The sequence below is a fragment of the Papaver somniferum genome, chromosome 11, assembly GCF_003573695.1.
Source record: "Papaver somniferum cultivar HN1 chromosome 11, ASM357369v1, whole genome shotgun sequence".
In the NCBI taxonomy this organism is placed as follows: domain Eukaryota; kingdom Viridiplantae; phylum Streptophyta; class Magnoliopsida; order Ranunculales; family Papaveraceae; genus Papaver; species Papaver somniferum.
Genome location: NC_039368.1, coordinates 134,680,583 through 134,706,802, shown reverse-complemented (window position 1 = coordinate 134,706,802; position 26,220 = coordinate 134,680,583). Strand labels below are relative to the sequence as shown.

The 26,220-nt window shown below is 35.8% G+C and overlaps 2 protein-coding genes, 1 long non-coding RNA gene and 1 pseudogene across 3 annotated transcripts; 2 read left to right on the top strand and 2 right to left on the bottom strand.

Moving 5' to 3' along the window:
* The first annotated feature begins 444 nt into the window (after positions 1-444).
* LOC113325230 lies at positions 445-6,849 on the top strand (annotated as a pseudogene).
* Positions 6,850-10,208: 3,359 nt separating this feature from the next.
* LOC113321882 lies at positions 10,209-11,117 on the bottom strand. The gene is made up of 3 exons (XR_003346896.1): positions 10,931-11,117; positions 10,480-10,808; positions 10,209-10,349 (listed from the first exon to the last, which is right to left on the bottom strand). It is a non-coding gene; the product is annotated as an uncharacterized LOC113321882 (long non-coding RNA).
* Positions 11,118-12,372: 1,255 nt separating this feature from the next.
* Positions 12,373-12,924, top strand: LOC113325229 (protein FAR1-RELATED SEQUENCE 8-like). Its single transcript, XM_026573439.1, has one exon. The coding sequence runs from the start codon at positions 12,373-12,375 to the stop codon at positions 12,922-12,924; it is 552 nt and encodes a 183-aa protein (XP_026429224.1).
* A 6,298-nt stretch (positions 12,925-19,222) lies between these two features.
* LOC113320566 lies at positions 19,223-22,040 on the bottom strand. Its single transcript, XM_026568472.1, has 2 exons — positions 20,432-22,040; positions 19,223-20,321 (listed from the first exon to the last, which is right to left on the bottom strand). Exon 1 carries the CDS (start codon positions 21,889-21,891, stop codon positions 20,947-20,949), a length of 945 nt encoding a protein of 314 aa, XP_026424257.1. The 5' UTR covers positions 21,892-22,040; the 3' UTR covers positions 19,223-20,321; positions 20,432-20,946.
* Between the last annotated feature and the right edge of the window lie 4,180 nt (positions 22,041-26,220).

The following is a 26,220-nucleotide window of genomic DNA, read 5'->3' as shown; positions in this document are numbered from 1 at the left end:
GGCTTGCTTGGTATGTTGTTCTTGTTTGTTGCTTTTGTGTGTTTTTAGCTGACATATGACAAGGAAAAATATACTATGTTAAATTTTTACCTGCTCTCATATTTTACTCCTACCATGTGCATTCGAACTGTGAATCAGAGTGATACTCATATTTTAGAGATTATTAAATAAACATTCTTATGTTAGACTTGTTGGTTTTCAAGTCAAAAACAATTCATTCTTTCCAATAAAATGAACATAAAGTACAAATAATTTGAGAATGACTCGGATAGATATTTATATTTCAGAGTTCTCTAATGCTTTTGATGCATGCATGCATGTGCATTCCATTTGTGTTATGCACTCATGTGCATAAAACTAAAAGAAAGTAGTCTCCCACTTACTGCAATGCTTTTAGAGGTTTAAATGTGGACAGTCATGGACTGGAACTAGTTAAACAGAAATATGGATAGCAGTAACAATGAGATCCCTTTTTCTAATGCTGGATTCTTTAGTAGAATGTCATTTTGGTGGTTAAATCCATTGATGAAGAAGGGTAAGAAGAAAATCCTCGAAGATGATGATTTACCCATGTTAAGAAAGAAAGATAGAGCCGAAACATGTTACACATTTGTCATGGAACAACTGGAAAAACAGAAGGAAATCAAACCATCAATTTTATGTGCAATCATGTTATGTTATTTGAAAGAGGTTTTAGCATCTGGGTTCTTTGCATTTCTCAAGATAGTCACTCTTTCAGCAAGTCCATTGTTTCTAAGTGCCTTCATTGACGTTGCAGAAGGTAAAGAAGCTTTTAAACATGAGGGATATGTACTAGATACTACTGTTCCTGAAAAAATTCATCGAGTCCGTGTCGCAGAGGCAGTGGTACTTTCCATGTAGATTACTGGGAGTTCAAGTCAGGTCTTTGCTCTCAGCAGCTATTTACAGGAAACAACTTAGGCTTTCTAATGTGGCTAAAACGAAGCTTTCAGCAGGCGAAATAATCAACTATGTTACTGTAGATTGCTATCGAGTAGGGGAGTTCCCTTTTTGGTTTCATCAAACATGGACAGCATGCCTTCAATTATGTCTTGCATTTGCAATTCTGTTCCACGCAGTTGGGCTTGCACCCGTTGCAGCTTTAGTTGTAATAATACTCTCTGTATTATGCAATACTCCCATGGCCAAATTACAGCATAATAAGTTTCAGAGTAAACTCGTAATTGCACAAGATAAAAGGCTAAAGGCTATATCAGAAGCTATGGTGAACATAAAAGTTTTGAAGCTTTAAGCATGGAAGATGTATTTCAAATCAATTATTGAAAGACTAGGGAAAGAGGAGGTCAAATTTTTGAACGCTGGTCAACTACTGAAAGGATATCATATATGTTTGTTATGGTTCTCACCTGTATTGGTTTCTTTTGCAACTTTTATGACATGTTACTTTACTGGAGTTCCTCTCAATGCTAGTAATGTGTTCACATGTCTAACAACACTGTGGATCCTTCAGGAACCTATTACAATGACTCCAGATATTATTGCAATGATCATTCATGCTGAAGTTGCGTTTAGGCGGATCGAGGATTTTCTTGGGGCGGAGGAGTTAGATTGTGAGAATATCAGGCTGATGGAAAGTCCAGAGAACCAGAAGCACTCAATTTATATCAGTTCAGGTAATTTTTCATGGGAAGGAAATCTAATGATGCCCACCTTAAGGAGCATAAACCTAGAGGTTAAAGTCGGTGATAAAGTGGCCATCTGTGGAGAGGTTGGTGCAGGTAAGTCAACCCTTTTAGCAGCAATACTTGGGGAAGTTCCTAAGGTGCAAGGGACGGTGAGTTATTATCACCATCAATCCCTTGTTCTCATTTGAATCTATGTGTACATATTTTTATATTGAGTTGCTAGTCATAGAGTATTCTAGTGGCATATGAAGCCTTTGATAAATTTTGTCTAATTAGTATATATTCAGTATTTAGAAGATTTTAAAAATATCGTGATAATTTTTATCACAACATACATAGCTCTCATGTAGCCGTTTTGACACTAGTGTTGGGTAACTTAATCAAACAGTATGAATAACAGGAACTTTATTGTGACTTGATTTATTTCTATCCCAATTTTCCTTTGCAGGTTCAAGCTTATGGAAAGATCGCATATGTTTTACAGATGGCATGGATCCAGTCAGGAAGTATACAAGATAATATTCTGTTTGGCTGCACCTTGGATAAGCAAAGATATCAAGAAACAATTGAAAAGTGTTCCCTTGTAAAGGACCTTGGAATGCTACCTTTTGGTGATCTCACTGAAATAGGAGAAAGAGGAATAAATCTGAGTGGCGTTCAGAAGCAGCGTATTCAACTCGCTCGTGCACTGTATCATGGCGCTGATATATATCTTCTAGATGATCCATTTAGTGCAGTTGATACCCACACTGCGATAAGCATATTCAACGTGATCTCACAATTCTCTTCTACCTGCTGTTTCTTATGTTATTAATTTGTCTCCTAATGAAGTGTATTTCGGTTTTTCAGGAATGCATAATGGGAGCTCTATCAGGGAAAACGGTCTTACTTGTTACTCACCAAGTTGATTTCTTCCCTACATTCGATTCTATTTTGGTTAGTTTATACCTTGAAACCTTTCAAAGTGCATGATTCTTAATTCTTAAGTTCATCAAATGTGTCAAAATCAATCAATTAACTTGGTTCCACGAAGTAAATGAGGACAGATTTATCTACACGTTTTCTTTTTTCCAATGTACATGTATTTAATGTCTGAAACTTGCTGAAATATAAACATATACACATACCTAACTGCCTTGAGGGGTAAAACTGTATAATCATTTTAGTGTGAGCCGTAATTTTGTTTTTGCATATACAGAGCAAGATAAATATAATTCTTAGATCTCCTTACCTTAACAGGATTCCCCAACTTCTTTGTTACATAATTTGATTCTTGATAAACAACTGCAATATGTACAATAATCTGTGGGCCTGGCCTAACAGTGTATTGAAAGTGTATTGAAATCCTGCACCAGCGAAAGTTTTTAAAACAATGTAATTATAGGTATAAGTTTCTTTCTCTTACCAGTTGATGTCAGATGAAGAAATCCAGCATGCGGCTCCATATCATCTAATGTTGTCTTCAAGTCGAGCATTTTGTGACCTTTTTAAAGCACACAAAGATGCAACTAATGTTGAAATGGACGCTTCTCCTAAAGTAACTCGGGGAATTTATGGCGGAAATTTTCTAGAAGGTTCAGTTGAGCATCAGCTCATTGAAGAAGAAGAGAGAGAAACAGGAGACACTGGGTGGAAACCATACCTACAATATTTGAATCAGAACAGAGGATTCTTTTACTTTTCTGCAGCTATTGGATGCCAAGTTATCTATTTTGCTTGCCAAATACTACAGAACTATTGGATGGCTGCTAATGCTCAGAACTCAGAAGTGAGCAAGTTGCGACTGATCCTGGTTACTCTATGATAGGTTGTAGTTCGACGTTGTTTGTACTTTGCAGATCTCTTTTACAGTTGTTTTAGGTATGAAGGCTTCGGAGTCAATATTTGATAAGCTATTGAGTTCTCTTTTCCATGCTCCAATAGCTTTTTATGAGGCTACTCCTTTGGGAAGGATAATAAGCCGGGTAAGAGTCCGCAAAGTTCTCTCTCTCTCTCATGAAATTATTTTCATAGGCTCTGATATTTTTTCACGTAAGAAGATCGCTCACCAATAGTAATCGTAATGGCATTCTCCCAGCCAACTTTGAGATGTACTTGAGCTGAATGTTTTTATGTTTCTAATGTAGGTGTCTTCTGATTTGAGTATTGTGGACCTTGATCTCCCGGCCAACTTTGTAATGTCTGTTTTGGCTATCATTAATACTACTTCCAGTCTCGCGGTACTAGCTGTTATTACTTGGCAAGTGCTGGTTGTTTAAATTCCGGTGGTCTGTATGGTAGTCTTGATACAGGTAAAAACACATCAACTGTCATCTATTGTTTTGGTCTTATGAATATGAGGCACCATATACAATCTTATTAATACCTACCATCTGGCAGCATTCGATTCCAAAATGTTACTATGAGATTTTTACATTATGGAAGTACTTGTTTGGCTAATTTAGATGGCATTTAAGCATGAAGAAACTTATACGAGGAATTTGACCTAGTTGTTTGAAAGCTTAGCATTTGAAATATCCCCATAGGACCAGGCAGTTTTATGTGCGACTTGTGCATGGAAGAGGGAAAGATGTTGTTTCGTCCATTCTCTAAATTAATAGTAACTTAGACCAGTAACTTTGTTCATTAATTATAATCTTAAAACTCAACAGAGATACTACTTTGCCTCTGCAAAAGAATTCATGCGGATAAATGGAACAACTAAGTCTATGATAGCAAGCCATCTTGGTGAATCTATATCCGGAGCTATTACAATTAGGGCATTCAGGAAGGAAGGTCGGTTCTTCACTGAGAATCTTAATCTCATCGACCGAAATGCTGGTTCTTCATTTCACATCATTTCTGCAAATGAGTGGTTGATCCAACGATTGGAAACTCTTTGTGCCATTATTCTTTGTTCCTCAGCCCTTGTGATAGTTTTGCTTCCTAAGAAATATTTTGGTTCTGGTAGGTCTATGTTTTCTTCTGTTCCCATCTTACTCACATTTATCATTTCAGTCTAATTCTAACAGGTTTACTGTTTACTGTTCAAAGGGTATAAAGACTGATTTATCAACTGCGGATTTTTATGAAGTAATTCAGCTAATGAAACGCTTTGATCATCAATCTTTCTTATGGCAGGATTTATCGGGATGACACTCTCTTATGGTTTTGTATTGTACCGGCTCCTTGTTTTTGCTGTTCAATACAAGTGCGCGCTAGCAAATGATATCATTTCTATGGAAAGGTTAAACCAGTACATGCACATTCCTAGTGAAGCCCCAGAAGTCATAGAAGCAAATCGACCCTTGCCTAGTTGGCCCGTCGTAGGCAGAGTAGAGATCCTTGATTTCACCGTAAGAAGCAAGACCATGTGAAATTTTGTATGACTGTTTCAATGCCATGTATGGCGAATATTACTATACTGATAAACATTGTTGTCAAACAGATCAGATATAGAGTCAATACTCCAATTGTTCTTCATGGAATTAGTTGCACATTTGAAGGAGGGCACAAGGTTGGGATTGTTGGTAGAACTGGTAGTGGGAAGTCAACTCTAACAGGTGCTTTGTTTCGACTCGTTGAACCAGTAACAGGAAAAATCATAATTGATGGCATTGACATCTCAACAATAGCGGTTCATGATCTTCGAGCACGTTTAGGTATCATACCTTAGGATCCTACACTTTTCAATGGGACTGTCAGATTCAATTTGGACCCTGTTTCTCAACATACAGACCAGGCAATTTGGGAGGTATTTTTGTTGCTTCTTTATTCGTCGTATATTCTATTGTATCTATTCAAGTTCATATATATGTATGGTTTATAAGTAGCGGAGCTCATGGGATCTTTCTTTGATGCATGTACAAAGGTTCTTGGGAAATGCCAACTTAGGGAGTCAGTACAAGATAAAGAAGAAGGCCTAGATAGTTCAGGTGTGTAATGAAGTTCTGCAAGCAAAAATTTGAATTATTTTTTTCTTTTTAACGATTCTCCACTGTGAATGTAGTTACTTGAATTCCTAAATATTTATAGTTCAACAATATGGCGTGAACTGGAGCATGGGACAACGTGATAAGATCACGTTTTATGGTCCAAGTCAATAGTGTTGACCCGATACGTCACTCAAGCATATTTGACGTATATGATCCTTATACGTGTCAAGTCTCTCAAGATTATGGAAGCCACCCTGGCTAGCAAATCAAGGGCGCTTTGAGTACTTAAGTCCAATGGAGGCACAAGACATTGGATAAACATATAGTCTTTATTATTAAAGATAATATATTTATTTAGATATATTATTATATTTTAAGTATTTTATTTAGAATTTATATTTGTTTAAAATAGTATTTTAGGAGTAAATATTGTTTTCTTATTTCTCAAGTAATGTAGCCTATAAATAGGCCTTATCAGTTGATTAATGATAACAAGAAAATTATTAAGCAAATTGCTACCCCTTTGATTTATTGGTTCCTAGAATCATGACCTTTTGAGCTTGAATTGCTGGCCGTTGGTCAAGAAACGAATCGTTTCTTATCACAACGTCAGTTATTTTGCTTGGGTAGGGCTTTGTTAAGGGGAAGCCAGATACTGGTGCTTGATGAAGCTACTGCTTCAATAGACAACACAACAGATGCCATTCTCCAGAAAACCATTAGGACAGAATTCGAAAAATGCACAGTCATCACGGTAGCACACAGAATACCAACTATTATGGACAGTACAAAGGTGCTTGCGATAAGTGACGGTTAGTAATCTTACAAATTCTCAAAAATGACATAGCATGATTAACTTAATGTTCATTTTAAGGGATACTAAGTACCAATAATCCTATGAGTTATTATTTGGGTGATCTTTCTCACAACTTGACATATGAATTTCATAGTGCTTAAGACTGATGAGTTTAAGTGTTATCCGTTATCCTACAGGCAAAATAGTGGAGTATGATGAACCAATGAAGTTGGCAACTTGTGAAAGAATACTGGTCTCATGTCCACTCTGCAGGTACAGGTTAAGCTAGCATTTTTTTTTTGTGGCACACACTGAATTATGAGATTGTATGATAATCTCTACATAAAATCGATAAATTAACAGTATTATAATATGGTTTAGATGGTGGACTATTTGTTGGGATAACAACTCATGCTTCAGACCTCAACCATACGTTATTTGCAGTAGAAAGATTGGTACTCGTAGGTGGTAGCATTAGACTTAGTCTTATGGGCTAGATTAGAGGTGCTAGATTAGCACTTAAGTGTTGCAATTCAAAAAAAAAATGTGGCAAAAAAATCAACACTAGTTCTCTCTCCTACCAGTTTCTAGAATGTGAACTAGCATGCTAGATAGTTGCGCTGAATGATTCAGCGCTTGAAAAACCACCTTTTCGCGGAATGGTTCAGCGCTGAGAGATTTATTTTTGATCTGACGGCTGAGATTTAAAGCGATGAACCATTCAGCGCTGGGATGACGTGGACTGTTAATCTAGCTGCTAGATTAGCACTCCCATAAGACTTAGGAGGTAGTCCTGACTGCTAATCTAGCTGCTAGACTAGCACCCCACAAGACTTAGTCTTAGAGCCCCAACAGTTACCCGTTTTCTAGAAATTTTTATTTACATGTTAAACTTAAAATAGCCAAACCATTATAACCAATACCCTAATAACAATCAACATGAGTGATCACCTCGCCCATTTTCAATCCTCATGAAATCTAGGTTAGTGGCCTTCCCATCAAGTTTTTGGGCAAAGAAATTTTGATAGTATTTCTCCACTGTCTCTCTTCTGAATAATGCTGGTTTATGTGGGGGATTGATCAAGCTAAGTGCTGGGCCAAATTCTGGGATTGATTGAATGGAATGTGGCAATTGTAAGCCCCTATTGTTGGATTCACAATAACCCTGTGCTCGATACTTGAATAGGCACCATTGCGCAGAGTCTGTGAAACCATTACTACTCTTAGCTCTTTGAATGCACAATTTCTCTCTTGTCACTTTAATGCAATGTATAAAAGCTGGAAAATGTGTAAAGAAATTGGTAACAGTAGATTGTGTTACCGACTACAAATGCACCAGGGATGGGTTTTACAGGAACACAGTTGGGGAAAACCATTCACTCATGTTATGCCTATATGCCTAATCTGCTTCATAGGCTGTATTTGGTTATTACTGTTGAGTCTTGTTAGCAATTATATGACAAGCAAAAAAATAAATAAATATATTATCTTTGTTGAGATTGTTAATCCTACATAATATGGGAAGTTTTAGATCTTGCCGTCTATAATCTTATACGCTGGTTTTCTAGGAGATTAGGCCCGTGGACTTCAATAATGTTAAATTTTTATCGCTTGCATATTTTTTAGAACGATTTTTTGGGGACCATGGTTTTTTTTGGGGATCATGATTTTATTTTGTGTAAAGGCATTAGAAGTAATTTTAGGTCACCCCATATCTAATTATTTATTTAGTACCTAATCTACCCTCTTAATTAATTTTAGGTTATGATTAGTGAATGATTTAGTTAAAAACAATTAGTGAGATTAAATTAAAAGATGGGTTTATTATTAATTGAGTAGAATTATTGAGAGAGTAGAGTTAGATAAGATGAAGGAGAAAAACATGGAAAATAATTTTTTTTTCCAATTCACTAAGTTTGAGTATTCAAATGATGAAAACTCATCTGATTCTTCATCTCCATCCTCTCATAGAATATTTGTTAATCTTCAAAATGATCCGGATTTGAACTGGATTTTGAACAGTTCGGTTATTTTATATGAAGAACAAGTAACCGAACTCATCTGAAGCTGTAGTTCGGTTGCCCCGTGAGATGAACAAGTAACAGAACTCATCTGAAAGTGTAGTTCGGTTACTTGTTCCAAACACGCAGGTTACCGAACTCTCAAATAATAGAATTTCTAGGAGTTAGAACGTTATGTTCGGTTGGTTCTCAACTAACCGAACTTTGGTGTACAAAGTTCGGTTGGTTCCCAAACTGCATGCACTTTTGATCTAACCGAACTTTACGTAATATAAGAGTATATAAGTTTACAAAGTTCGGTTCTTTCGCAAACTTGAACCTAACAGCTAACCAACCGAACTCTGAGTTCGGTTTCTGCGATAAAATTGTGAGGTTACCGAACTTAACAAACAAAAAAATGTGAAGTTCCAGCGTCTATTGGCTAAGTTCGGTTACTTTGTAGTTTTAAAAGTTTTTGCGAACAAACCGAACTCTATTGGCTAAGTTTGGTTATTTTGGAACTCAATATAGTGGCCACAACAACACAATTCGGTTAGACTGGATTTGTTTTTATTTCGGTTTTAAGGGTGGAGTTCGGTTACTTTGTAGTTTTAATTTTTTTTGCGAAACAACCGAACAGAGAGTTCGGTGACTTAGTTTTAAATCCAATAGAACCGAACTGTTCTTCGTGTTCTTCATTTTCAAGAAGTTCGGTTAGTAAACTAGGGTTTTTTGGAAAATCGGCCTAACCGAACATGACTCTGTAACTCCTATTAAAACCCTATTTTGATGATTTCTATTCGATTGAAGCAATTAAAATCAAATTAAAGTGAAGGGTTTGTTGGAAAATACCCCCGGAGTGGTCCCATGGCAGAATCAGGTTGCGGCTGGCGTCTTTTATACTCGCTAAAATTATTATGTAACCGAACTTAATTGTGATTGCATTGATGTTATTACATTTCTTAAATACGCAGTGGCGGTGGTGGTGAGAGGAGGTGGTGGTGGTAATCGGTGGTTGGTGGTGGTGATAATCGGAGGTGGTGGTAGTGGCAATCGGCGGTGGTGGGCGGCGGTGGTGGTGGTGGTAATCGGTGGTTGGTGGTGGTGATAATCGGAGATGGTGATGGTGGTAATCGGCGATGGTCGGCGGTGGTGGTGGGAGGAGGTGGTGGTTATATATATATATATATATATATATATATATGTGTGATTATTAGGTTGGTTTTAAATTAAATTAGGTTAAGGATAGGTTAATCATTTCAACGTTTTAGGACACCCTTATCAGTATAGGGAAGATGGCCTAATAAAACCACGTTCCCCTCAAAAAAATCATGGTCCCTAAAAAATCATTCATTTTTTACTCATACCTATACCATGTGCGTTCCATATGTGTTGTGAACTGTGAATCAGAGTGATGCTTACATTTTAGTGTTTTAAATACCAACTCATGGTTGATATGGTGGACTATTTGTTGGGATACCAACTCATGTTTCAGACCTCAACCATTCATTATTTATAATTTCTAGGTGTTAGCGAAGTCCAAGTAAATAAGTAATGATAATACTAATTGAGACGCAATAATGAGCTTTTCTCTAAAATTTTAATTCACTGGTAAACTTAAAAGCGAAACTTAAGACAGCCAGACCAATACAGAAAAAACATTATAACCTGTAGCAATGCCGAAACCCTGAGAACGATCAACCGGAGTGATCGAGGAGCCCATTGTCAATCCTCATGAAATCTAGGTTAGTGGTCTTCCCGTTAAGGTTTTGAGTACAAAAGTTTCTATAGTAATTCTTCACCGTCTCTCTTTGGAATAATGCTGGTTTACGTGGAAGATCAATCAAACTAAGTGCTGGGCCAAATTCTGCATCTGGATTGACTGAATGGAATGTGGCAAGTGAAAGCCTCTCTATTGTTGGATTCACAATTACCCTGTGCTCTATATATTTTTATAGGCACCATTGCTCATCTGTCAAACCCGTACTAGTGTTAGCTCTTTCAAATGGTTAATAAATTGATGCATAATTTCTTTCTTCCCATGTTAATGCAATAAAAGGCTGGAAGTGTGTAAAGAAATTTTGGCAACAATATTGTGTTACCTCAATCATGTCTCCGATATTGACTATAAGTGCAGCAGGGATGGGTTTTACAGGAACCCATTTTCCATCTTTACGAATCTGAAGACCATCTGTTTCGTTAAGCTGAAGGACAATCGCCAAAGCAGCAGCATCTGAATGTGGTGATAAACCTATGACCTCCTGTTACTTTGGACACGGAGGATAGTAATTCATTCTCATTCTCTGTAAACAATCATTGAATAACTCATCCATCTCGTTAGAATCCATTCTCTGTAAACAATCATTGAATAATTCCTAGTAAAATCATGGTCAGGTTTTTTAATCCCTTGGAGTAAGCTTCCAACGCCTCCCTGCGTAAAGACAAATAGATCACTTAAGAATAATGGAGAAGTACAGACCTTCCTCAAACATGACGCAGTACGGCTTTGCAAAAAGCGAAACTGTGATTACTAAGAAATCTATATTGGAATACCTCAGTGCTAGTGGTATCCCGGCGAATAATCGAGGGTTTCTCATATTAGTTGGTAGTGCTATTATGTAACCAATCAAGTTTCTGGTCATCTGAAAACACAAAGTGTTGTCCAAATCCCTCCATATCTCCTTTTTCCATCCATAACTTTCTTTTCTCCTCTAATGGCAGGTGAAAGAAATTATGTATTTCCGACTTTAATTTCTCAATCAGTGTAGAGCTTATTCCATTGTTTACTACCTAGAGATCAGAATTTACAAGAGAAGTTAAATGTCCCAGTCCACAAAGGTCAATCAACTGTCAAGTACCTAAAATCAAAACTGGAACAAATGGCAATCAACACGAAAACTTCCCAAAAGGTCGCGCATTAAGTACGTACCTGAAAGAAACCCCAGTTTGGGCAAGCAGAATGAAGTTTCTCTAATTCGAAATCTGCCATCACTAGTTGACTAGAAAGTAGGCCTTCTATGTCGATCACAGGAATATCGTAATTTGCGGCCGTGGAGTCATCACTGTGACCCTGATGAACTTCATGATCAAGATCACAACTAGTACGGATGTATCGCTCCGGGACTTTAGTGATCTTTTCTTTAACCAACTCATGAAGCACGTTGACCATAGAATTTCCAAAGCTCATCATTGTGCCGACGATCGATTAATCACTTTCCGGGATCAGAATATATATATCTGAGTCACTCTGGTAATTCTGCGGTTTGTTGCATAACCAAACCTGCTACTTATATAAATTCAATAATTCTTTTCAGCCCACCTAAAATCCCACGGTCAATTCCACCGGGATGTGGCGGTGACTTTTCTCAATTTTTGGTTTTCTCTTTCCTTATGACGTGGTTAACTATTTTTTGTTTTATTATTTTTTTGGTTTTTTTTTGTTTTAAATCGGGAAACCAAGAAAAAAATACGAAAAAAAGAAGGAAAAAAAAACAAATCTCTCTCAGTTACCGCACCATTACCAACCCATATATCAGAACTTGAAACCAACAAAGAAGAAGTAGCCAACAGGTAACTTGTATCCAATTTCTTATTAGATTAACGAAATTAAGCTTAAACATGATTCTGTTTATCACGAATCTTAAACAAAAAATTAGGGTTTAAAAACAGAATTATGGTAATCTTAAATCATATAGGGTTTGAAAAAGTATTATCCATAGTAATCTTTTCTATGTTTGATTATTTTGGGAAGACACCTCAATGAAATGTTCACGGTTTTGAAGTTATGCGGAATTTGTGCTACATCCTACCAAGACTAGGGTCTATGGTTACAGATCCAAATATCCTTGGTTTTAATTGTCATTTCAGCTGTAGCTAAGTTAATTTAAAAAGAAGTTTACCGACCAGTTGATAGCTTACTCAAGTTACTTAGTATATATATAACTTAAATTTTTGAATCTAACTTAACTATATATAAGATTATTGTACATGCAGCCATGAATGGAAACGAATTGGAGATTGAGGAACCTGAAAAGTCTGGCAGTGTATTGGATGATGATAGTAACCATGATGATCAAACAGTCGAGCCGAAACTTGGAATGAGGTTTGAAAATGTTGATGAATTATTTGAATTTTATAATAACTATGCATACAAGACTGGATTTTCTATTAAGAAACGAACATGTAAAAAGGAAAACGGAGTACCAGTACATGTAAGTTATACTTGTTCCAAAGAGGGGAAGAATATTACAGCTTCAAACACTCCATTAAATCTCTCTCCAACACAAAGAACTGGTTGCAAAGCCAAAATATCAGCGAGATTGTGTGCAGATGATAAATGGATGATTAACGTTGTTTCTCTTCAACATAACCATTTGAACAGTCCATCAAAAGATCGACATTTGAGAGGCCACAAAAGAATCAACACGGCAACAAAGAAAAGAGTCTTATTAAACGACAAAGGAGGAATCAGGATGTGTAAGACCTATGGTGAATTAGCGGTTGAAGGTGGTGGCTATGAAAACCTCCCATATGACGAAAAACTCTAAGGAACATGATTGCTACAGCACTTCTGGATCACTTTACAGACATGCAAAACAAGGATCCAAATTTCTTCAACAGGCTGGACACAGACGGAGAAGGCCGTTTGAAAAATGTGTTTTGGGCTGATAACAGATGTAGAGAAGCTTATAAAGAATTTGGTGAAGTTGTCACCTTCGACACCACATACTTGACAAACAAGTATGACATGCCTTTTGCTCCATTTGTTGTGGTTAATCATCACGGACAATCAATTTTACTTGGTTATGGGTTGCTTTCTAATGAGGAGAAAGAAACTTTTGCTTGGTTATTCAAAGCGAGGCTCGATTGTATGAATGGAGTTGCTCCAGGTGGTATAATTACAGACCAAGTTGGTGCTATGAAAATTGCCATTGAGATAGTTTTCAAGGATACCAAGCATCGATGGTGTCTGTGGCATATAAGTTTACTATGCTAAACCACCAGAAAACGAAGATGAGGACGAGGATGACGATGAGGATGACGATGAATTAGCTTCACCAAATGATACTACACCAACCGAAAAATCTGACTCAGAATTTGAATCCGAACCCGAACCAGAAGTTGATGACGATATGTTGATGAAAAAAGTCAACTTTAAGGTATGGTTTCAAAAAGATGAATGCAAAATTGAGTGTAGTCATAGATTTGAATTTCGGGGTATACTTTGCACACACGCGATCTGTGTGTTACTTCGTAATGAAATATATCTAATCCCAGAAAATTACATACTAAGAAGATGGAGAAAAGATATAAGGTTACTATACAAAGGTGCCAATGAATTCTGATAGTTGGCATTTGACTCCTGAAGAGAAACGCTACAAAGAGTTATGTGATTACTTTGCGGAACTTGCTGACGTTGTGTCCAAGGATAATGATAAGTGCAATGATATCAAGAAATGGATACGTGAACAATTAATAGCAGTTGGAAAGGGATCAGGTGTCGAAATGGAAATAAACAAATCTAAACAAAATGACGTGAATGAAGTTGAAAAATTAGGTAACCCACCTCAAGTAAAGAGAAAAGGTGCTCCCAATAAGAATCGTTTGAATCCTAAACAATACAAAAAAACTGCGACCAAAGGAAAAGAAATCACAACGGTGAGTTGTTGTTTATTTTCGTACTATTTTTATTTAAATTCTATTTAGTTGATTTAAGTTTTGATATCAATTTTTTTAGATCGACAAAGCAAACCTTACTAAACAAAGCATGATAGGTAATGTCCAGTCATCCAATGGAGATGGAAATACCAACTTTACTAGAGAAGAATATGGCCAGTTGTTGGTAAGTTTATTTTTTAAGCTTAAATATGCATGATTTCTTTCAATTCACTACTGTATTACAATATTTTGATTTAGTGTTTAGTTCCTTATAATTAGGCGTTGCACTTATCTTATAGTAGGATGGTCACACATATATTTGTTAAAGTTCTTTGAGGAAGTACATGGAAATACAGTAGTAAAGATAAACATAATGGAAGAAACTAATGAAACATATCAAAATAAGTTCTGACTCATCTTCTTTATGATTACAGCACTTTGCTGAACTCCAAAGAATCGGAAACATAAGAAATACTGGGGAACAGTTTCGGGCACACCAAAGATCTTTATATGGAAGCATTGGCAACGCCACAACTTCATACGGAATACCATATAACCATTCTGAGAATGTTGCACATACACATGGAGTATTTTCTGGGAATGTTGATAACTTAGCGTCTGCTTTTGGACATGGAGTATTTTCTGGGCATGTTGATAGCATTGTGCCTGCGTTTGGAGGAGCTCAACCATGGAGAAGTGCACATTTACCCAATGTCGCACCTACATACGACAATTCTGCCATTTCTTTGCAAACAAATTTGAGTGGCTGGTTTACTCAAAAGAAAAATTAGTTATGTTTGAAAATCTGAAATTTGACGTTTTTATGTTGTCTGACAATAAGTTTAATCACATACCAGTTCAAATTTGACATTTTTATGTTTTCTGACAATGGGTTTAATCACAGACCTCTTTTAATTTTCATTAGGTATTTATAATGTGGTACCAGAATCAATCCTATTTTGAACTAAAGTAGACAAACCAAACCATTGATATGCACATTCGAAACCTAAAACCAAATGTAAAAAACTTGGAAAATGAGAAATATCTCTAATGCGTGTAATAAAATAGACTATGAAACCATCAAAAAGCCAGATGAAGACGGAATATTACCAGTACAGACAGTGACTTGAGAAGCATTATAGTTCACTCTCTCTGGACTGTGGTCTTCCTCGCCCTGTCCTTTGTGAGGAGTGACTGAGAGTTGGTTCTAGTCTAGAGACACGCACTTCTCCTGAACAGAACTGCCAACTTTGTGAATGTGTATAGAATCTAAGGTAAATATCAGATATGCATGAACAAAACTGCCAACTATGCTTCAAAAAGAAAAGAAAAAAAAAGAACTGCCAACTTTGTGTCAAATCAGTATGCAGTAATTTTCACAGGAAGACTGTTCTTACAATTGTGAGTTGTGTGACTAAGATGATATTCCCAAAAATGAAAACTTCAGTGCAGTCATGTATATCAGTTGTAAACTACTAACTGGTTTAGTCTAGAGTGGTGGACATATTTTCTTTCCATAATGGAAGAACAAAACATACGAAGAAAGAGAGAGATAATTGTTCTTGTATTTCCATCTTTGTACAGTGTATTGACTGATTAGTTAGCATATCTACAAATGCCGACGACATCAGTATTATATCATAATTAACTACTACATACTTAAAATTCAGTTAACCCAAATTGTGCACGACATCTTAATAATCAATAAGTTTGTGCAAATTAAAATTGAATATCAGTTGTTATCAGCCAAGCAAAACAACAAACTTACCAGAAGAAATAACTTTCAAATCCATCTTCCACTATCTCTCTCGACATCTAGTTGAAAATTCTACTCGCTTGTCCCTTGTGATAGAGCTTATTGTACAATAATCAACCAAAGAAATCATAAAATTAAGAACCAAACAGAATCTAAGTGGAAGAAATTACTCAATACCGAAAATTGCATACAACAATAAAAATCCACCACCAGACATGCATATAGCAATAATTTTTTTCCCTCCACCCATCATCTTACCTGTAATTTACAAATTAATATACCCAATTAATTATAAGAAATCCCCTAAAATCTCCAAAGTTTCAAACCCTAATTTCATAAATTTAAGTTACATTGGGATTGACTGTTGATTATAAACCAAACACCCAAGATCAACACATTCTGAATCTCTAATTTCACAAATGTAAGCTTATATTTGTCTTTCATCCTAGAATACAATTTTCATAAACAATGTATAATATTGTATCAAGTATTGGTATTCATAGAAACAAATCCGGAATCTGATAAAAGATTGTACCTTTTTTTTTGTGAAGTGAGACGATGTGATTCAGAAGATGAGTCTGAGCATGGGTAATCTCAGTTAACGCTTACTCTCTCGGGAGGATATGAAAAAATTTAGAATTTGGAGAAGGTCGATGGAGGAGGAGGAAACTGTGGAGAAAAAAATAAAAAAAAGAAAGAGATTAAAAATATAACACGTCAAGAAAGAAAAAGAAACAACTGAAAGTAGCCAGGTCACCGCCACATCACCCGTGGGATTGACTTTGGAATTTTAGGTGGACTGAAAAGAATTATTGAAATAAATTATAGACTAAAATGGGGTCCGTTGTTGGTATTAGACATGAGATATATTCCCCAAGGCTGCACGCAACTGTCGGGTAAGTGATCTCTTTCCTTATCGAAGAAAAATAAATAAATCTATATATATACTGAAATACGATAATAAAATATACTGTATTATAGTATATTTGCAACAATAAAATAATATATGGGATCAGACAAGCATCACGCAACTGTCGGGTAAGTAATCTCTTTTGGCATCGAAGAAAAATAAATAACTCTATAATGGTTGAGTAGCTGTTTCGCTTATATTTGTATACAATTTAGTATTATAACATGTTAGTACTGAGTTTAAGTTTTACAAGTATCACACTAAAATCAGCACTGTTAACATTAACACTGAAATTAGCTCTGCCCTCTCTCATCTCCGTTTAAATTTGCTCCGAAATTGAACGAAAATGTAAAATATAACTTATTTTCCCATTGCTCTCCTACTTCGGTAAATTATGGGCGGTATTTGATCGGATAACGAGGAACCTCATGATTTGATTTTCTGTTGGTGTATTCTCTAAATGATATTCAACACTTCTATCATTTAAGATGTTAAAAACATTATTAGTTCCGGAGTTTTTAAGATTTCAGATGGCTGAACTCTAAATTTTTTGGTTACTCAACCTCCATACATTTTTTGGCTGACTTCTACACTTCATCTGATTCCAAGACTCTTTGTTACATCCATTTCTGAAGACACCGAAAATACTGAAGAGACACTTAGACACTAGTTACTAAGACCCAAAGACAGAAAAGACTCAAGAAAACATAGGCCCGGAGACTAATTGATGCATCAGTTTCATTCTCTGATCCTCCCTTTATCTGACTCTTACTCTCTCAATCTCCCTTAGCAGTAAAGCTGATAAGTTTTTTAAAGACTCAAAAATAAAATAATAACAAAAAAGAACTTAGAGCAATTGCAGTGGTGCGAGTATAACCAAAAACCAAAGAGGAAAAAAAAGACCAAATTTTAGGTTTAGTCTGGTGTGCGACGCTACGGTGGAAAGACTAAATTTGGTCAGACGTACATTATACATTCGCCTGGTGTGGGGTGTGGACTATACCAACGCTGGTGTGGGATGGGGACTATACATTCGCCCGGTACAGAGATTCAAAAAATAAAAATAATAAAAAAAAAAATAAGAAAAATGGGGCGGAGGTATTAAGCCCGCCCCATGCCAATTTGAAAATTTTAAAGAGTGGGGCGGAGGTATAAACCACGCCCCACACAAAAGAAAAAAAAAAACAAGCGTTCACTATACGTCCGCCTGAGGTGGGACGTGGACTATACGTCCGCCTGGTGGTGGGGCGTAGATTATATAAACGCCCGATTATATTTGGATTTGGTTTTGATCGTCGATCAAATTTGGTCTGGGTTTTAGTCTTTGATCAAATTTTGATCGATGCTCCGTCTAACTACGCCTATCCACTTGACCAAATAGTTGGGTTTAGTCGTCCATTGTGGACGCTCTTAGGACATGTAACAAGACTGATTTCTAGGAAAATTAGAAAAAGGGTCATGGTAGCTATTTTGTGCTTGTTGGTGCATTGGTTACTTTAGCAGCCTTTCAGGTCCTTCTTTCCTTGGCTCCTTTATTTCTTGATTGTCCCTCTCAAGCCCTCTTGAGCTGCTCCTCGCAATTTCTAGGGCATTGTGGGTCTCTACTTCCCATCTATTTATAATCCTTCTTCTTACCAACAGTTTCACGTGACTATTTTCTCTTGCTTTTGCAGGATAAGGGGAAGAAAGATCAGCATCTCGGAATATAAAGTTTAACACTAGAGATGTCACAGTTGAATCAATAGGAAACATCTCATCAGAGGTTTCCCATCCGTTGCCATATGTGCAATTCAAGGTGTATCCCTCTTCTAAAGGGCATCTGGACTCTCCATCATTCTCATATGGTGATTTAGTGTCAAAAATTTGGTCAGGAAAATCCTTTTTCTTGTCTCGAAATATTTTTCTGTCAAATACCTATAATGAAAAAGTATATCCGAAAAAATTACGAACCGTCATGAAAGAAAAAATATCAACTAGAAATTTATTGTCAATTAAAATGTATTTTACCAACGAAATGAAATTGTCTGAAAAATTAATTTAATGACGAAAAAAATCGACACCAAAAAGCATTTTCCAGCGAGCAATATTTTGTCATGTACCTGAATACGATGACAAAGTTGGGTGATAGATTTGAGGATAAACCTCTCTTGATTCGTGAGAATCAAGCCTAAAGAAAAAGAAAGAGATCTGATTCAGAGAATCAGCCTATGGAAGAAGAAGAACAAATTATATTTTCATTAAATTGGATAATCTCTCTTACACAGATTCACTAGCCTTATATAGCTAGGTTACGAGATGGAAACTATTTAGGCACCCTTGTGCTACTAACAATTAAACTAATAAGCAACTCAATTATGATATGGGCACTCCCTCCAACACCGCTACATGACATTCCACTCCCCTTTGAAAGCATCCTTATCCTCAAGGATGAGAGTCACAAAAATGAACTTTAAGGTAGGTAGCCACTTATGACGACTGCAGGAGCAATGCAGGAGGAGCAAGGATTGTGGTCTGTAGACGAGCACCTGACTCAGCATCCACATTCGCTGCTAAGTATCTCCTCAAGAAGACCCACATCAAGGATACCATGAACATTAGCATTGTTCGATGTTGACTCATCATGAGCCTGAATTGAATGACTCGTAACTCGCCATAAAGCTCTAACTGGATACAACCCTTTGTTGGTGGATATACCAATAGCAAAAGTCGATTGCAGCACAAAAAACCAGTCATGGCAGAATTTTCATTTCTATGTGTACCTGCACTATCCCTCAACCATTCAGAAGCATTAGGGAAACCATGTTCACGAATATAATCTTCGCCACTGCTCCATAAAACTTTTATGTAAACAGAAACAACCCAAAATCTCTTAGAATGAGCAGTTCAGTTTGCATCAAAGTTGAAAACTGAGAATTTAACTTTCATTTTAACACTTCTCAAACTCCATATATCAGGTGGAACCAATCTGAATTTCCACCTCATGTATCCATAAAAACATACACCATCATTAACCACTACAAACATCTTTTTGATTTTCACCCTCTCGATAAGAAATGCTTCCCCGCCAGAATGATATTTATTATTACTATAAACTGTCGAGTTGGGTCCTTCAGGGAGCAAGTAAAAATCCAAGTGAAAGCATCACCACTTGCTATACACCAAAAACCGAGATGAAGCAAGCATAATTTGATTCCCCGCTGCAAAGACACATCACACAACTTGCCGGCACGAAGAGAAAGAAACACAAGCTTACAGGTAAGCCTCTTTGAGAGAATCTGTGATTCACCAGCATAATGTCTTGCCACCACACAGAATTTTAGCGAATTTCGTGAACCATTTCCCAGCTGCAAGATTAGAGGATTACAGAAACTCCAACTACTGAGATATAGTTGATCAACTAACTCTATCACAGTACCATCTTCAGTAGTACATGTCACTTGAAGTATCAATCTCCACAATAAAACTGTACCATACTGCAACCTTTCATCCCAGAACTTGCAAACAACACCAGTTGCAACCCCTTTCACGAACAGAAATGTAGTCGAGCTCTTCCATAGTAACTTCCATGGGTATCCCAGTTTGAAAACAAGTGCAGTAACACACTTTTCGCATCAAATACCCTGGACCAATTATACCATTTTCTGCGATCAAACAAGGAACGAGTAGCAACAAAACAACGATAAAAACAAACATTCCCATGATCACTGTCAAGAATGCTACTGAACATTACCATTTTGACCATATAGCTGTAACACGAAGGAGAATTCTGACATTCATCATATACCTCCATTTTAATCACCTCAAGCAACTCACATGTGAGCTGTAAGAAGAAAATTTCTGCTCCCTGCATATCAAGCACGTGAACATATCCTTTATGCGCTTTGTTTAACCTCGTCACTCCAGCCAATAAGTGAAACAAAAGCTTATTGTTCTCTGAAAATTCAGCATCCAAATTCCACTCTCCACCAGACTTAGCAACATAGGCAATTATAAGAACCAACGAATTCAGAAACCGAAATTCAGATGGATACCCAAGCCTTGGAAGCAGCTCACATCCCAAGTCATCATTGTACCTTTCCAGTAATAGAGACTCAAGAAGAAAAATCACACAAGAAGAAAATGTAACAAAATCCCATTCATATTCACTAAGAGAATTAGAGAACCTTTTAATACCATCTGACTCTTTGCCTTGATTAAATACTTTACCCATTTTGAGCTGCAAAAGGAAATCGACTTCAACACTACTCAAATTGACAGAGTTACTCTCATACATTGTATCAAACAACATCCCTTCAGTACTAATAAAACCACCTCTACCAACATACCCATAATTGATTCATTAATCGGCCAAGCTGATTGGTACCCAAGTTTCTTAACCAGCTCATGAACACAATTGTCATTGTCATTGGTCATCAAAATTGAACAAACATATAATGCAAAGGAACATGAAGTAATTGAATCAAAACCAAATTCATAAATTTCAGCTAAGTAAGAAAAACGTTTAATGAGTTTGAGATCTTTTCCACGATCAAACAATAAGCGAGTATAATCAGGAAGAATAGAAAAACAAACTTGACCCATGTTCAAGCGATTATTGCTATCAAAATCATTCAAGGACGCCTTATCGATTTCTGTAAATTGAGAACTCACCGCATCAATTAAAGCATCATCTTCTCGTTCAACAAAGAAAAACGAAGGAATCAACTCTAATTCGAGAGATTCCTTTTCTTCATCAACACCAGTAGGAATGGATTTGATTTCCTCATATGGAGAGACCATGAAATCAACAATTGAATTAACAGCGTCTTCAATGTTTGATGTCGATCTTAAAAACCAAGTTAAACCTTCATCTGAATCGGAATAGAAACTTGAATCTGAAGTAGCATCAGGAAGAGAAATTGGAGTAAGACCTTGACTGAATTCAGGTACCAATTCGTCAATAAAAACCTCCTCCTTTTTGGTAGCTTCTGTATTCACAACTCCCGGAACGAATTGTTCTTCTAATGGTGGTATGTAAATTGATTCCCACCTAAGCTTGGCGAAGGAGATTAGAGACTCTGATTGCGTAAGATGATAATTTTGACTTGGTGAAGGTACATCGTTAAGCAGCTCACTATACCTTCTCTTGAGGTCAAGGAAATAGAGATAGGCTTCAGCTTTCTCCCTAACTAGATACGAAATACTCCCCATGGATCGAAACGGCTCTAGATACCAATTGTCATGTACCTGAGTACGATGACAAGTTTGGGTGATAGATTTGAGGATAAACCTCTCTTGATTCGTGAGAATCAAGCCTAAAGAACAAGAAAGAGATCTGATTCAGAGAATCAGCCTATGGAAGAAGAAGAACAAATTATATTTTCATTAAATTGGATAATCTCTCTTACACAGATTCACTAGCCTTATATAGCTGGGTTAGGAGAATGGAAACTATTTAGGCACACTTACAATTGATAAAAGCCAGGTGCTTCTAACAATTAAACTAATAACCAACTCAATTATGATATGCACCCCCTCCAACACCGGTACATGACATATTTTTGTCACAAAAAATTAAATTCCGTGCCAAGATAATTTTCCTTTAATGATTACCATTTAAAACCAAAAGAATGTCTCAAAAACGATTTTTTTTGTCAATTTAATTTGTCTTTAATATTAATAATCTAAACAAAAAAATCCATCTATAATTTATTTTACCAGAGACAAAATTGATAGCCCTTCCAATTTAAATTTGGAGACTATTAAATATTTTATAAGTGACGAAATTTCTTGACTTAGGAAGAATTTTCGAAAACAAAACTCCTCTATTTTGAGACAATTCATTTTTCCTTTAAAACGAACTTTCAAAGACAATTTTTTTATCTCTAAAAGCAACATGTTTTGTCCCTAAATATTTTATCAAAAACAACTCATTTTGCCTTAAAAGCGTTCTTAAATTTATTAATCCAAGACAATCAATTTTGACTTGATCAATGACAATCAACTTTCTTCTTCATTAAAGAGGTTATTTGGTCCCTAAATAGTTTATTAAAGACTATTTGTTTGCTTTAGAAAAAAATTCAAAGACAAAATAATTCATCTCTACAAGTTTTTAACAGTAAACAAAAAGAATAATAATAAAAATCAACACAATTTTCTTGATTCGGGATTTTATTTTTTTTATTTTAAATCAAAATAAAAAACTACTAGAAAATGAAATCCATGTAGAAATAGAATCTCTTGGTCTATTATTTTACACTAAAAACATGAAACGATGTTTACATAACTTGAACCATTTAGCCAAGTCCATTTGGTTCAACATTTGGATCAATATTTGTTGTTAGAATAATGCATTGTCTGCTTATTCCGTTTACTCGGCTTTGAATAAGATCTCCAAAAAGCATAATACTTATGTATGTTTTTTTTTAATCTTCTTCCAAGAACCTCATTGTAAATACCAACTTCATCTCTTTGCTTCCCGTTAATGATGCTTTCTTGTTGGAACTGAATAATATTATCCTATATAAAAATACATGTTAGTTTACATGTTGATGAAATTAAGAAAAATAACTAGACAAAAATTAAGATAATATAACTTTGTTGCTTACAAATGTTGTTCGTTTTTTGTCTTTAAGCTAATAAAACTAAGCACCTGGCTTCTTTTTGGTCGCAACAAAAGGAGAGCAAGTGAGAGAAGAGTTTAATAAAAATTGAAACAAACATATAAGATAAAAGTTCATACAACACATCTTAATTCTCGTTATACAGTTGCAATTCCGTACAGAAATGTCTAACTAAACAAAACATGAGCATTTTGAGTAAATATATGTTTATTACTGCAGTTTCTTCTTCAAATAGTATGAATAGTTCAAGATCATAATCATTCTTCGCATGCAGATAACTAAAAAAAAACTATACACACGGTCAAATAGATATGAGTCTGTCTGGTAATTTTCTCCTTCCTAAAAATGATGATGATAGTTTAAAACCTATAATATACCTTTATGTATTGCAGGTACATCTTAAAGCCAGTTCCGGAGCTAGGACAGGTGATCGAGCCTCGATTGTATGATATGCACTAACAAATTGTCCTTTTATTAAATGTAACAGAATGAACAACATTATTAAATGCACTAACAAACTATCATATTCAGTCACACCTCATACGAGTATGATATGGTCAATTGTTATCCAGGGATGGGGCATAAAGATAAAAATATCATCCCGATACAACCAAAAAAACTTGCAAGCCTCAGAAGACAAAACTTACATGATGCAACAACTGAAATATTTTGTTAGGTGTTGCGACCAACTTCTATCAAACCGCACCCCCATCCGACCTCGCAGCCACCATACCAACTACACATCAGTTGAATTTTTTATTAACTCTACAAAGAACAACATGTCTAAGGAAACGAAACATCCAACTCACATGAAACATAAATTTTAGAAATTGTAAATAATTGGTATACATGAGTAACATCTAAATACTTAAAGGCCTAGAAAAATATAGCTCTCTCGTTGCACGGTAAGGACACCCACGCTTTCTACTGGCCAAAAGATACAAGATATTACCATCTTCGTCATCATCTACTTCTTTCTCATTCTCTGTATCATCATCCAAAACTTCTTTTAGTGCAATTTTCTTTGCTTTGTTTTTCACTTTAGTAGCTTTATCATTCTGAACTTTAGGTGCACTATTGTTCGCAATTAATTGCTCCTCAAGCTTCCCAATCAGAATCTAATAGCAAACAAGAATAAGATGCATAACAGAAAAGAACAAGATGCATAAAAAAAAAGAAAAATAAATGTTCAGAAACATGAAACATGTAGACAAGTTAAGTTCACCATCTTTCTTTTTTATCTTTATTTTCTTCTCTGCTCAAGGTTTAGGTGAACTAGGTGATACCTGATCTTTTAATCTCTGCGACTTCCTTAATGAGGTTGTTTCCGGATCTTTTTACACAGTGAAAAAATACATAAGTTATTCATGACAGATGAAGCAGTAACTTTGGTAAGCATAACCTGGCATGCACCTGCATAACATGTTATGCACATTTTATTTATGCTGCATAACATTTTATTCAACATCTTTTCCTGCATAACATATGTTTTTTTTCTACATAATTTGTTGTGCGAACATGAATCACACATGAGGTAGTGTAAATATATACTAGAGACTTTCTTTCTATTCTTAGCAGCGGCGTGCTTTGCCTTGGTTATCATCTCCTTTAGTTGTTTCATTATGAGTTTCTCATTTTTCCTCTTCTAGGTGATCATCAGCAGCAGGTTCAAATGATGTTAAAATTGAAGAAGATTAAAGTTAAAAAAAGAAGGGATAATGGGTTATTCATAACAAGTTATACATGTTATACAGTGAGTTTTGATAAGTATAACATGTCATGCAGCTGGATAACCTGTTATGCAAATTTTATTTATGCTGCATAACATGTTATTCACCATCTTTTCATGCGTAACATATGTTTCTTTATACAAAATCTGTTATGCGAAACATGAATCACACATTAAGTAGTGTAAATGCATACCAGAGACTTCCTTTCTCTTCTTAGCAGCGTCGTGCTTTCCTTGGTTCTCATCTTCTTTAGAGCAAGGGCTATGGAATGAGTGTTTTTAACACTCATTCACTGCCAAACTAAGTGAGGGTTGAGTGAAAGTGTGTTTTCCTGACCATGGACGTTAAAAAAAACCAGATTAGGAGGCTAATGTTTATCCGCTTGGAGAGATTTTTTCTCTCCAAGCGGTTGATTATATGCCTCTTTGTAGCTTTTTTTTTAATAATAAAACCTAACCGTGGGTCCCGCATCAAAGAGTTTTCAATTAATAAAACTCTAAAAATAGGTTTGAGGGGCAGATTTTGTCCCGCTCAAGGTTTTTTCTTCCCAAACGGCTGATAATTAGCCGCTTAGTCTCCCCTTTCGCCCGCTCTTTCATTCCAACGAGTGTATGAGTGATTATTGGTGAATGAGTGAGTATTCTCACTCCATAGTAGCACCTAATTTGAGCAAATCCATTGATACTCATTCATATTGAATGAGAACATTCACTCCATAGCCCTTGATCTTAGTGGTTGGTCACCATCAGTTTCTCCTTTTTCCTCTTCTAGGTGATCATAATATCAGCAGTTCCAAATGATGTTAAAATTGAAAAAGATTAAAGTGAAAAATTAAAACAAAATAGAGGTAAATACATATATGATTAAAATATCACTAGGCATTTTTTGTTTCTTAGATTTGGTCTTGTTTTCCAGATTACCAGCTTCTTGGTCATCATCGGCAGTTACAACAACAAAAAAGCAAAATCAAATACTAACAGATGAATCTAATAATAAATTTCACCAGATTTTTATGTTTCTTTGATTTGATTTTCCCTTCCGATTTTTCATCTTCTTCTTTTAGGTCAACATCATCAACAACAAAAGTTAAAATCGAAGAAAAAAAAATCAAATCTATTGAATGCATGCAACAATACGAACACTTAACCTTGATTTTCATACCAAATTTCTTTTCCTTCGCAGCTTTT

Coding starts and splice junctions, on each gene's coding strand:
- LOC113325229 (XM_026573439.1), top strand. CDS start 12,373: ATGAATGGAAACGAATTGGAGATTGAGGAACCTGAAAAGTCTGGCAGT.
- LOC113320566 (XM_026568472.1), bottom strand. CDS start 21,891: ATGGGGAGTATTTCGTATCTAGTTAGGGAGAAAGCTGAAGCCTATCTC.